The following is a 12,834-nucleotide window of genomic DNA, read 5'->3' as shown; positions in this document are numbered from 1 at the left end:
AATTAAACTGGTCTATCAAATATTTATTACTTTTTGGTCTGCAGTGCATGCCTCCTTCCCATCTAACACTCACTATTTTGAGTGGTTACACATCACACAATCTCAGGAAAACCCCAGTTTCGCAGAGTTTTTCCAGCTGTCCTGCTAATTTATTTAAAACTAGGCAATCTGTAAACATAATTGCATCATTGTAGAGTTTTTACTGCTGCTGTGAAGGAAAAACAAGAGAGAGAATTAAATCAGTCTGTGGTAAGTATAATCATTAAGAATAATACCTACCAAGCACTTGCGGTAGATTCTTGATTAAATGATTAAGCCATCTAACTCTCAACAACCAATCCTGATTGGATGCCTTTTCTATGAACAATTCAACAGAAGTAGATAGGACTTCAATTTCATCTGTCCAATAGGCATCCATCTGAACAGTACTGAATCGGAGGGTCTCTGAATTAGTGGATTGCATAACTTTCTGCAAATCTTGCAGCGTAAGTGGTAGTGTTCTGAAATGAATGAAAATAATTAAGGATAAAATACGTGAAGACTAGAAAAAACCCTTTGTAGTTCTAAAATGAGTCAATTCTCAAAGTCAAATTACTGATAATTAATATGTAAAGTATCACCAAATAAGCTGCACAATTTATGTGAACCCAAGTGGGTAACTATTCGAAAATATCCCTATTTTCCAAATTCATGTAGCTTTTGTTTTTAGAAGAAGCTTATTTGGATTTTTAAATCCGCTTTCTCATTTCCAACCTAGTTTAAGATGTCTACTACCAGCAACTCAGTATTAAGGTTACTTTATACACACACACGACAAAGCATGGAGCTTTGCAGGACAAATGACGACTGAGTCCCTGCACCAAAAAGAGTCCACAACGTAAGAATACAGGTAAGGATGGGGGGTGGGGGTGAGGGCAGGGGGGAGAAGGAAGAGAGGACACAAGAGAAAAACAATGTTCCTTTCTGATTTTCAGATTAATATTTAATTTCAGTATGAACTTCTATGCCCTGCTCTGCCACTGACTTGTCACATGACATTGTGCCTCAGTGCACCTAAAGATTTGCACAGGAAGGCACCGTCCCTTCCTCCGGGAGTTTACAAAACAAATGAACAATAACTGAGGTTTTGCTTCAACTTTGTGAAAGTTTGAAAAATTGGGCATGAAACTGACTAGAGGAGCTCTTTCATCTGCCCACCACATGCAGGACTCAGATCTGGCAGCTCCATTTGGATAAGGAGCTCAAAATTTGAAGCTACTGGACCAAAATCTCATAAGGAAATGTTCTCAAATATCAAGCAATCCTCGTTCTGCCAGTTCAAAAGGAACGTAAGAACCTTTTGTGGTTATTCTGTTTCTGGATGAAACCACAGAGTATAGAGCAGTGCTAGTACATTCTAACCTAAAGTATCAGCCACACAGTTTTGAACTTCAAAGGGTTTGATCCAGAATGTGTTGGGCCAGTTCTTGATTGGACTTATTTGTGCATCTCCAATGTTAACGTTTACTCTATTCTTTAGACCTGCAATGGTCTCCTCCATTCTGACACAGGACATTTCTACTCTTCATTCAAACCCTTTCTTATAGGCTCTCTTTTCCACTATGCCCAGCAACTAACCTTTCAGAGTAAGAATGTGGGCACTCACCTTCCTAGTGTCAGGATATTCAAATGTATTTATTAGACTACTTAAACTGGAAGGTAGATCACTCGGTCAGGGCAGAAAAAACTGTGTACATTATTGGACCTTAATTAAATTAATTTGTAGGAAAACTGGGGCAGGGGTGGGGAAGAGAATGAAAAGACTTAAAATCTAGGATGACTAGCCTTGCCCATTTCTATATAAAATGTATAATTCTGAATATCTGAATCCAGATAAATCAGAACAAAAACAAAACAAAACAGATATTGAGGGTTCAGAGTAAATGTAAAAAGTTAGCCACACATCCCTGACAGAAGAGCATTGTCGTGACACCATTTACTGATAGTGGAAACAGTAGCAGAGTGTCAAACCTGTATTATTTGTTGCTCATTCTTTAACCAAAAAGTGTCTCTTGCCCACCTGCTGTTTTTCAGGCTCAGTCTGTTCAGACAATATGCTAGGACCTGTCCGTCACTCTGGACTGTAGAAAGAAGTGAGTCTTCAGCTAGAAACAGACTTGTAGGTAGAGAGTCTGGCCACAATCCCATTGCTAGCAGGGAGTCACCCCAAGTTTCATGGGAAGTCAGCACTGAAACATGCTTCATTACCAACTCCAGCACAAGCTAAAACAGAAGACATAGAGCAATTCAGATTATGTATTCAAACATGCATCAGATACTACTACTTAGGCAGGGTTTTAACTAAGAATATACATAATCTTACTTTGTTATAGATTTCATACCAAAAGATCCCAAAGCACTTCAATCAACTGAGACATATGACACTCAGCTGCTCTTAACAGCACATAATAGTGAACAGTAAGATAGAAAGCAAATACCACCATATTCAGGTAGAACATCAGGCTGACAGAACAATTCCTCCAGGCTGTAATTTGGCCAGAGCTACTACTTCTAACTTTTGCTTGAGGAGACACAGAATGTACATAATAAATTAACAGACCTCACCTTTAAGCCTCATCTTAAGAGACAATGGTTCACACTGAAGAAGTGGAGTAAGGAGGCTAGAACAAGCTGGATTTCCCTGCTGGGGAATTACCTAGCACACAGGTTCAGATTAAATGCCCATACCTACTGCATGTTCACACGACCTCTACTGCAACCCCAGTTTTAAGGGGAATGCCAGTGGGCAGGAAGACTGTGTCATGGAAGGCAGAGGTAGCTGAAGTGCACTGTACACTTCAGCCATTGTGTGGCACAGAAAGGCCTCTTGGGAAACCACTGCAGTATGGGTTAAATCAGTCTTCCCGGGGTTTAGATTACACTGGGCCAAAGAACCCCTTAGCACCCACAGAATCCAGGAAGTGTGAAAGCAGTTTAAAACTACCTTTTCTCTGCTTTCCATCAGGCTGCGACTCTTGACAGGAACAGCTCAAAATTGGGGCCTGAAACTCCCAAGAGCACAATGGTCTCCAACAGCATGTGAGGGCCCTTCACAGGACAGAGCACTGCTTTCAGAATCACCAACCCTCCTCCTGGCAGCATTCCTTTCTAGGCATTTCGATATTGTTGTCCATTTGTGAAAAAACACAATACAGTTTTAAGGAGAATGAAATATTTACCTTTTGGTTCATCTGGGACTGCTGTGAGCGGACATATACTTCCCAGCAAGCTCTGTAAAAACTCTTCGCTAAACCAAGGCCTCGACGCAACTGTTGTACAATTAGCGTAGCAGCATGAATCAAAGATGACAATGACAACACAAATCCTGAAAAGGCACTGAATATTAATATCAGCCAGCCATTTTTGTAGAACATTCCAGATGCTTTAATTTGCCAACACCTTCCCTTCTGACCATGCTCACCTGCTGGGGGCACACACTATCATTATATAGTGCCTTGCAGCAGAGCACCCAATATTAACTAATTATGCCTTGCATCACCCCCAGGCAAGGAAGCAAATATCCCCATTTTACAAGCGGAGAAAATGAGATCAAGTTAAAGTTAAAGAGAGCACCACTAACTTAAAAATCACTTTTTTCCTGTAAATGATTACAGAAAGACCTAAAATTACAGTATCTGAAAAAGTAGAGAAATGTCTATTTTTTCCTAGCTATTCAGTAGCACTCTGTACAGTCACTCAGTCTCCCTGCCTCGGCTATATGGTCACACTCAAGTTTCCCATGGGTCTATCATGCAGCCACATGGGAAAAGATTCTTTAGAATGTTATTGTAAAACTACAAAAGCACACCTGCTTTAAATACCAGGCCTAAACTTAAAATCTAGACAATTTTTTTTAAAAGTTAAGATGGTTGTGTCATTTTAAGTGACTCGGCAAGGGTCAAACATCAAGTGGCAGAGCTGGGAACAGAAACCAAATTTCCAGATTCCCAGTTCTTTTCTTTCAGATGATCTCTTTCCACAGAGCTACCCAGTGAGAGGAATTTTTCCATGCTAACTGAATTAATCCCAGCCTGGACAGAATGTAAATATAACTCATTCTTTATTAAATTATACTTATAGTTCTTATAAAAGACTTCACTGACAAAGGAGATAGATGTGTTGCAGACATGACATACTGCTCATGCAGAAGAAAATTTAAAGGAGTACAAAGGACCAACACACCACTTTAGCCTTTACCATCAGGCTTGAGTGATACAAGAGCCTTGTGCAAGTCTTTTCTACTGTATTGACTTTCAACCAGAATAAGTTTATTGTCATTCACAATCTACCTTCCCTCCCAGCTAACCCTCCATCCCAATCGGCAGACTCTTGCACAATTCATATTAATGTAAAGAGAAATCATAAGTGTGTGTTGGGTTCTCTTGAGCTTTATAATTCACACCTAGTCCTTGAAGAGTAGAAATGAAAGAAAAAACTTAATTATACTAAAAGCATCTGCCTCTCTACTTTAACTGGACATAACGCACATTGGAGGGACCAAAATACTCCAGTCTTAACATTCAGTGCCAAACCTAGAGCCGCACAAGATATATAATGCCCAGATAGGGAGTATTTACCAAACTGTTAAGAGGGCTTGTCTCACCTGCTATAGTTTCTTTAGTTTCTGAATGTACAGCCATGAGTGCATCACATACACTATCTCCCAGTAAGCCCAGTCCATGCAGCAACACTTTCATGTCCAGATTGTCCAATAAATTCCCATCACTTTCCCCAGGAATGTAAATCTCAATCCCACGGTTCCTCATGGCTCTGGATATTTCCCCATGAAAAGGATCCATTGAAAGGAAAAGCCTATTAAATATGCATAACAGATTAATAAAATAATTAAGATCTCACTTTAGAACCACTAAGTTTGCTCTGCAGAGAATGCCACAGCAAATACAATAACCAATTAAATCATGCTAATAAAAGGTTAAATACTGAGGAAAGAGAGGACACCTCCCTTCCAGAGTTCTCAGAGATATGTGATCCCTATCTGTATTCCACAGTGGCTATGCATGCATTCCACATGCCTGAAACTGGAAGATTCTTGCTAGTAGTATCCATTGGTCAGTACCCGTGCGCTCTCTCTTTCTACTATGAAGTCAAAGAGTCATAGACTTTAAGGCCAGAAAGGATCATCAAGATCATCTAGTCTGACCTCCTGCACATTGCAGGCCACAGAACCTCACCCACCCTTACAGCACGCCTGTAATAGACCCATAACCTTTGTCTGTTTTACGGAAGTCCTCAAATCATTATTTAAGACTGAGGGTATAAGAGGAAGTGCGCAGATCACCTATCTTTCAAGTTTCTTCTCTACTATGATCCAAAGCATAGGGGAAGAAGGGCTGGTAGTAGAATATAGACAGGGATGTCTCATCTCGAGAAACTCTGGTTATGGAAAGTAGGCAACCTCTCTTTCTTCTTCGAGTGCTGGTCCCTATGGGTATTTCATTTTGGAGGACTGTCAAAACAGGACTCACAAAGGAGGAGGGTAAAGGATGCATCAGTTGAGCAGGCATGGACAAGGGCATAGTGAAGGTATGAATGGAACTCCACGTGGCTGCTTGGCATATGTAAACAAGAGGTACTCCCCAAAGTGAAGTTGACGGAGTGGGAGCACACATGATGTGGCGGAGGAATCTCAGACAACTAATAACAGAGAAAGACACAACCCAAAATCCACTTAGTCTTTGCGATGAGCTTGCTCTCTCAGGCATTCTGCCAAGGCAACCAAGAATCTGAGCAAATTCCTAAAGGTTGTTTTTTTTTTCTCTTTGAAGATGGAATGGACTCTCTGTTCCTCCTTAGTAGTGTGAGGCTTAGGAAAATATACATAAGGTTATGTACTGATTTACATGCAGGTTGGAGACTACTTTGGGGACAAATTTAGGGTGGAGTCATGAGGAAACCGTATCTTTATGGAATACGACGTAATGTTTCCTCATGACTAGGGTGGGGTGAGGTAATATCTTTTATTGGACCAGCTGCCTTCAAGCTCTGTGTGGTTTGAAATTCTCTCTCTCACCAACAGAAGCTGGTCCAGAAAAAGATATTACCTCACTCACTTTGGTGCCAAAGTGGACTTTTCTACAATTACGCAGATTTCTAATGCTGTTAGGATTGTAAGCAAGGATGAAGTCAATGACATTACCTCCTGATGAGATTTCCCTGCCAGGAAGAAGGGGAAGCAGTGAGGTGGAGTGGAAAACCCCCAAAGGGGAAAAACAGACTCCCCAGACCCTAACTATACTAAAACTATCTAATAAGATATGCTTTTGAACTATTTACAAGTAAAGTTGAAAGAAGAGTTTTGAGGACACTGGAGTGTTCCATCTCACACCATGCAGCGGTAAGAAGGAATTGGAGAAGTGGCCAGTCTGTACTGTACCTTATAGCTTTGGTTCAGAATATGAGGAGACACAGTACTTAGGTGTGGACCAAACAGACATTACTAACAAGAATCTTCCGGTCTCAGGCGCATGTATACCCACAGTGGGCCAGCACTCAAAGAACTTACTTGAGCAGATTCCCATTGAACTCAGTGTGAGTTCAGTTTATGTAAGTTCACCTTAGCATTAGGACACAAATTTATGTTAACTTCCCTTTAAAGTTATTTGGATCAATTATATAAAGCACCCTCTGCCTCTATTCTGCCTTTCTATTTGGACAAAAAGAGGTGTTAAACCCATTCAGCAAAGACCCCAAAACACAGGCAAATCCTCCTGTGGTCATATGTAATTTAGATTTACTAAAATAACTCAAGTTTTATCCTTTTAAAATGACTAAAGGTTTCCCACCCCCACCCTCTAACCAGACTTTTTTGCTGCAGAAGGCTATTTAGAAGTGAAGAGATTTTGGAGGACAGTAGAAAACCATTCAATTGTAACAATGCTGGGGGTGCTTTGTGCCTTTAGAGCATTTAAATTGCCACCACCAGTGTAATTTGTTTCTCAATCAAATCCCAACAAACATATAAAGCAAAGAAATGGAGCACCTGAAATTCGGATGAGGGGCAATAGTAGGAGTAGTGCCATCTATCACACCTCTCTCACTCATGGTAAGGACTCCCCCAGGTTCGAGTAGAGCATTTAAGCGGTCCAGCACTGATGGACTACATTCAAAAGAAAGTTTACATGAGTTTCAAGTCATCTTTCATCATCAATCCCACCGTTAATCAAAATACAATAAATTCAAAAATGAAGAGCTGAAGTGATAAATCAAAGCAGTTGGAAAAGGACACAGTATCTGGTTACTAAAAGTTATCAGTTAAAAATTTTCTAAAGCTGAAAAAGTTAATGAAAGACTGAAGGGCCAAGTGAACAAGGGAGGCAGACAGAGGCTTATTAATTGAAGAAATTAAATTACTGGATGCTCTTACTTGCAGAAGTTGACATTGTCCATTAAAAGCCAGTCCCCAAACTGCAACGCCTGAATCAACATTCCATCAACCCATTCAAAAGTGCCATGACTGTTACCATCCACAGACTGAACAAGCTGCAGCCTGAAATGTCGAAATTCTTCCATCAGTCTCGAAAACTCTGAAACAGAACACATCTTGTAATCATTGCTTCTATTACTGGCCGAGACAGCCTTCATTTCCAGTGGAGTGACAAGCTAGTAGTTTACTGAGTAAACTAAACGAGTCACTGCTGGAGTTCACATTTCCTCCACATTAGAGGACTATGCAATTTAGGTCCTTATGCAACGGGATCCATATGCCCAAGATCTATATGGACACAGGGTCTTGCTAGGATGGATACAATTTCAAGATTTGGAACTTAGAGTCTACTACATCTAACACAGGAGTCGGGGTTGATAGATACTAATGGTGCATTTTTACTAAATGCTGAAAAAGGCAGTTGACAGGATTTAATCAGAAATGCATCACCCTCCTGAAATTGATGAAAATGTGTTCACTTTATATTCTAGACATTAACTTTAAGAACAAACAAACCCAAGTTCCCCTCTTCAGAGGGGCAAGACAAGAATGCCAACTATATCCATAGCCACTTCCTTTAGCTTTGGAAATTGAGCCACTGGAATTGGAAAAGACAGTGGTAAAAATCTGTGGAGAGGAATATGCAATAAAATAATCTTATATGCAACAATATTCTACTATTAAAATCAAAATGCTGATATAAATACAGCTGTTATCAAACATCTCTCAAATTGGCCTTGTAATTGGTTATAAAGTTGAACTGGGATGATCTACTATTCTCAATTTAATCCAGCAGTTCCCTTTCCTTCCTTTTGTTTGTTACATGCGTATATTTTGCATTCCATGAACTCTGCACAGGCACAGGAGTCCACCCACATCAAACTCACTGAAGTTCTGGGGTTCTCGATTATAAACTCTTCGAGGCATGAGGGTCCCTCATTACGTATTTGTAAAATATCCAGTACAAGACAACCCTGATTTTGGCTGCTGCGCAGTACCATAGTACATTTGTATAATACAATAAATTTGACGAAACCACCAATAAAGAACCATTGAAAAAGATGAACTGAGTGTTCCAAATGCAGAGTTTCATAGTAGCTTCAGAAATAATCAATGAAAAACCAGGAATCATTCTCAATATTTCATTAGCTCTATACCTAGCCACAGAGGTGTCTGTACCTGGAATATTTAATTTTCAGTGCTTTGATTTCAAATAAGCTCTGTACATACCTGCTTTTGAGTAAGAGTTTATTTTGCTGTTTAGTCGCTGGATAAGTACAAGTATTCCCTCTAATTTGTTCACCAGTTCAGTTGTGACATTTCTACTTCCTTCACCCAGAGATTTGGGTTTAAAGTTAAGGATGAAACTGCTCCAAGCACGCAACACAACTTCAGCATCATCTGGACAGATTTCAGTCAGAAGGAGACTGTCCCTTATTAGTGTCCTCACAGCACTCTCCACTTTCTCTAGTAGGCATTGCCATGGCCGAATGACATCAACCTGCAACATTAAGCAGTTAGGATATCCAGGCAGCCATAGTACATAGATTCTATTCAGTGCTTTAACTCTAATGTCACAACTACTATATATAGTTGGATAAACTACCTACAACCCCCAACATTTACCTGTTCAAATCCACCTAAGAGTTCAGTTGTATCCATAGCACTGTTCATTGCCATAACCTTTAATCGATGACCTGTCAGATGGGCCAGAAGTTCAATAAGGCTGGTCTTCCCAACAGCTGCAGGACCCACCAATATGATCATCCAGCCCATATGCACACATTTCATTATGGACTCAAGGGACTGCAGGGAATGATGTAAAAGAGACAGACATCTGCACGGGGGAGGAATATAGCTGCCACGAGCGAGAACTGAATAGCCGATCTAAAAAGAATGAATAAAAACATGCAAATATGTTGATGGGGAGGTATGGAGGCAAGGGAAGGGAAAATGGGAGCTCAAGTTTAGGGTGATTAAAAAAAAAATTTAATTTCTCTTACCTGAACATTATAAGGAGTGATGAGAAACTGTCTGGATCCCCTATATGGATTAGAATTCTGACCAAAAATGTCCTTGAATATGGAAATGACCTAAAATAGCCAAAAGAAAGGGTAAAAAGATGAATCAGCCTAGATTTCTACAGTGTGGGAATTATGTTTTATTTCCATAGAAATTTTCACTGTGAGCTACCCCAAAGCACTTTACCAACTTATTCACGGATTATCTAAAGGGATCATTTCATCCAACAATGAAATGCTGTAACTGTTTAGCAGCACACAACAATTCCACAAGTCCTTCAGACTTAGCAAATCATGGCTTCCTATCACAGAACATGGAACACAATATTATACTACCAGTACCTCTTTTCTTTAACTGAGTACAGGCAAAAAAGCCAGTCAGTAAAGCTTCTGATATAGCATATAGAAAGAGACAATGCAGATCAAGGAAAGGGGAAAGAATGAAACACAAGGGAAAAATAACTAAGCAGCCATTTGGCACAAAAGTTTAGTCTTATGATTTGATACATTTTCAGTCTAGGTTGTTCGGTTATTTTTGTTTAAACTGTAATGAGGAAAATGAAAGGAGTATTAGGTGATGCATGAGAGCAGGAGGCGTCTGAGTGGTGTAAAGCTAACCAAAATAAATGAGTTTTAGGGGAGACTTAAAGTAAGAAAGTGAGTTTGCTTGGCATACCAAACAAGGGAGACTGTTTCAAGCCTGGGGAGTGGCATGAAGAAAGGCATTGTCGAGTGGGAGAAGATATAGGGGTCAATAAAGCCAAAGAAGCTGGCAGAATATAGCACAGAAGGGTGGTGGTAGGTGGTGACAAAATGTAAATATGGGTGACACTGTACAACACATTCACATTACAGATAATGGGCTTGAAGGATGCAGAAACAAAACAGAAAGCCAGTGGGGGAAAAAACAACCACCTTACAACATTAACAATGCAGATCACACTACTCACCCTCTCTCCCACAGCTGTCAACCAATTGATACTCAATTCCTGGATCCTTCCACACACCATTACTAATTCTCTTCCCCAGCTCACAACCCTCGGTCCCCATCCACTCATGAAGTTCAGGTCATTTCATAAAAACATTTAAGGTATTTTTTGCTGAAATATTGATATTTAATAGATGACCTGAGAAATGTTTTATATTGTTTTGCCCTTGTAAAAGTATTTTGCTGCTGTCAGTAGCAGAGAATTAAGGGTGGCAATGCCATACCATGCCACTCTTACTTCTGTGCTGTTGCTGGCAGTAGCGCTGCCTTCAGAGCTGGGTGTCCATATATGCACTTGTATGGTTGGAGTGAGGGGCATAAACAACGACAGACACAAAGGAGGGTGTGTGAGATACATTTGAGAACCATTGTCTTACATGAATAGCTTTAGAAACAAATGTATTTCAAAAGGAAATTAGGAAAAGGTACACGAAGGATTTCTGAAGATTTTCTTTTGTGTGCAACAGAAATTTCTATATGAAAACTGTCAAATATCATTGTATTTACATAGGCATTACTGGGAACATGTTGTAACAATCAAGGGACAGGGAGCGAGGATGTACAGCTCACCTTCTCTTTGTCTTCTCTGGTTCTCATTCTTTCACCATAGACCAAAAATACATGTTGGCCTGGATCATAGCATCCTGGTGACTGGTCAACAAGTATCAGCTGACACCAGCGGAAAAGATCACGCAGGTTAAATTCCCACGGTCCTCCTTTCTGTCCCCACTTCTTTAGAGCCATAACCTCTTGATCAATCTGGAGAAAGCAGCAGTTCAAAATCTTTTTACTTCACTCACATATGCAGTCATCTTAAAAATATTTTTAAAAGCCAAGTGGACCTGTGCCATTAGGCTCTGCTCCCCTGACGTAGAGAACATTGCCAATACGAGTTAGGAGCCCTGCTCACTTCACTGTTGCTGTCAGGAGCCATCTGGGGTCTCTTGTCCCCAGATTCAAACCACCCAAAATGAAGGTGGTCTCATCTCCTAATGCCCTAAAATCTTAGTCATTGCATGAACTCACACTTCTTTTGCAATCTGCCAATATCCTTTCAGTGAGATTCTACCACATAATAATTCGATAAGGCGTATAATTAGGCATAGAAGGATAAAATTTGAATCGGTAATGTCAGTAAACACTGATTTCACTGTACACACACAAACTGACGAAAAAGTATTTCCATCAATAATACAAAATTTACAGCTAGGCAAAGAAGGAAAAATGCAGCTTGAGAATTTATGAGTTTGATTTAAGGATATTTACTCTGTATATTTTGATATGTGATGTTGACAATTTGTGTTTTAATGGTTATAAAGGTTTAACTTTCTGAATCACAACATTTATTGACATTTACTAATTATTGTGTAACCAATCAACCTCCCAATAAATTCTTTCAACTGTGAAAAACTGATAAAAATAAACATGGTTAAAACGTGTAATTCTGTGCAACGGAACATTTAAATTGATAAAAATGGAAAAAGTGCTTAAAATAAACATCAATATTGTCTGTTGAAATTATAAAAAAAATTGAATTCAGCGAAGCCCACATATAATACGTATTCTTTTATAGCTTCATACTTTTCTTGGTTTTAAAGGTCAGCTATTTTATCTTCCCACCACACACACACAGTTACAAAAGAAAAGCCATTTCAGATAAAATTCTTTCAGTGGCCTTTAACACAATGCCAAGTTTAGTAGAACTGATAGCTTGAAGAGTAGATGTGCTCCTTCCCCCTAGTCTCCTCAGATATGGCCAAACCAGGATAACTATCTGTTTTAGAAGCAACTCTATAAGCATGCCAAAAATCTGATCTTTGTCTGTAGACCAGCCCAACCACAATGACTCACTAGAGGGGATTTTTCTGCAATAAAAGTCTTTGAAATTAGACTTATTTGAATTAAACTTTTAAAATGTACTGTGGATTTAGAAAAAGTAAGTTTGAAAAGGTTTAGGACACAGGCCTTAAGCCCTAAGCAGAGCACTTCTATGTCTAGAGGCACCATAAATTAGAAGCTATTGATTGCCTGTTAAAGTATACTAAATTTTGGTTATCTCTGTATCTATTGCTAGAAAGAATTTATCCATTATGGTCTCCTCTTTTGATTGCAACTGATCATCCCCCAAATATACTAAAAATACTCTGTATTCCCACAAAAGCCTCTACTGCTCAAAATACTTTTTTCCTAGATTACAGCCCCTTTCACAGCATCCTATGATAGATAGACAGACAGACAGACAGACAGACATCTCTTATAGAACTGAAAGGTCAAGTCCAGCCCCCTGCCTTTACTAGCCTGCGGGGGAGTGAGAGCTCAGTGGTTTGAGCATTGGCCAGGGT

At 39.6% G+C, this 12,834-nt stretch overlaps 1 protein-coding gene across 1 annotated transcript in view; it reads right to left on the bottom strand.

Moving 5' to 3' along the window:
- MDN1 (midasin AAA ATPase 1) overlaps nucleotides 1–12,834 on the bottom strand; it is a 171,553-nt gene that overhangs the window by 72,615 nt on the left and 86,104 nt on the right. The window contains exons 40-49 of the mRNA XM_050949353.1: nucleotides 11,063–11,251; nucleotides 9,487–9,576; nucleotides 9,110–9,370; nucleotides 8,714–8,984; nucleotides 7,424–7,583; nucleotides 7,040–7,156; nucleotides 4,643–4,851; nucleotides 3,219–3,364; nucleotides 2,060–2,262; nucleotides 280–500 (exon numbers count right to left, since the gene is read on the bottom strand). Coding sequence (XP_050805310.1) covers nucleotides 280–500; nucleotides 2,060–2,262; nucleotides 3,219–3,364; nucleotides 4,643–4,851; nucleotides 7,040–7,156; nucleotides 7,424–7,583; nucleotides 8,714–8,984; nucleotides 9,110–9,370; nucleotides 9,487–9,576; nucleotides 11,063–11,251 — 1,867 coding nt within the window. The remainder of the gene's footprint in view (nucleotides 1–279; nucleotides 501–2,059; nucleotides 2,263–3,218; nucleotides 3,365–4,642; nucleotides 4,852–7,039; nucleotides 7,157–7,423; nucleotides 7,584–8,713; nucleotides 8,985–9,109; nucleotides 9,371–9,486; nucleotides 9,577–11,062; nucleotides 11,252–12,834) is intronic.

Source organism: Gopherus flavomarginatus, chromosome 4, assembly GCF_025201925.1.
Source record: "Gopherus flavomarginatus isolate rGopFla2 chromosome 4, rGopFla2.mat.asm, whole genome shotgun sequence".
Classification (NCBI taxonomy): Eukaryota; Metazoa; Chordata; order Testudines; family Testudinidae; genus Gopherus; species Gopherus flavomarginatus.
Note: the sequence above shows the minus strand (reverse complement) of the source record. Positions and strands in the feature narration are given on the sequence as shown.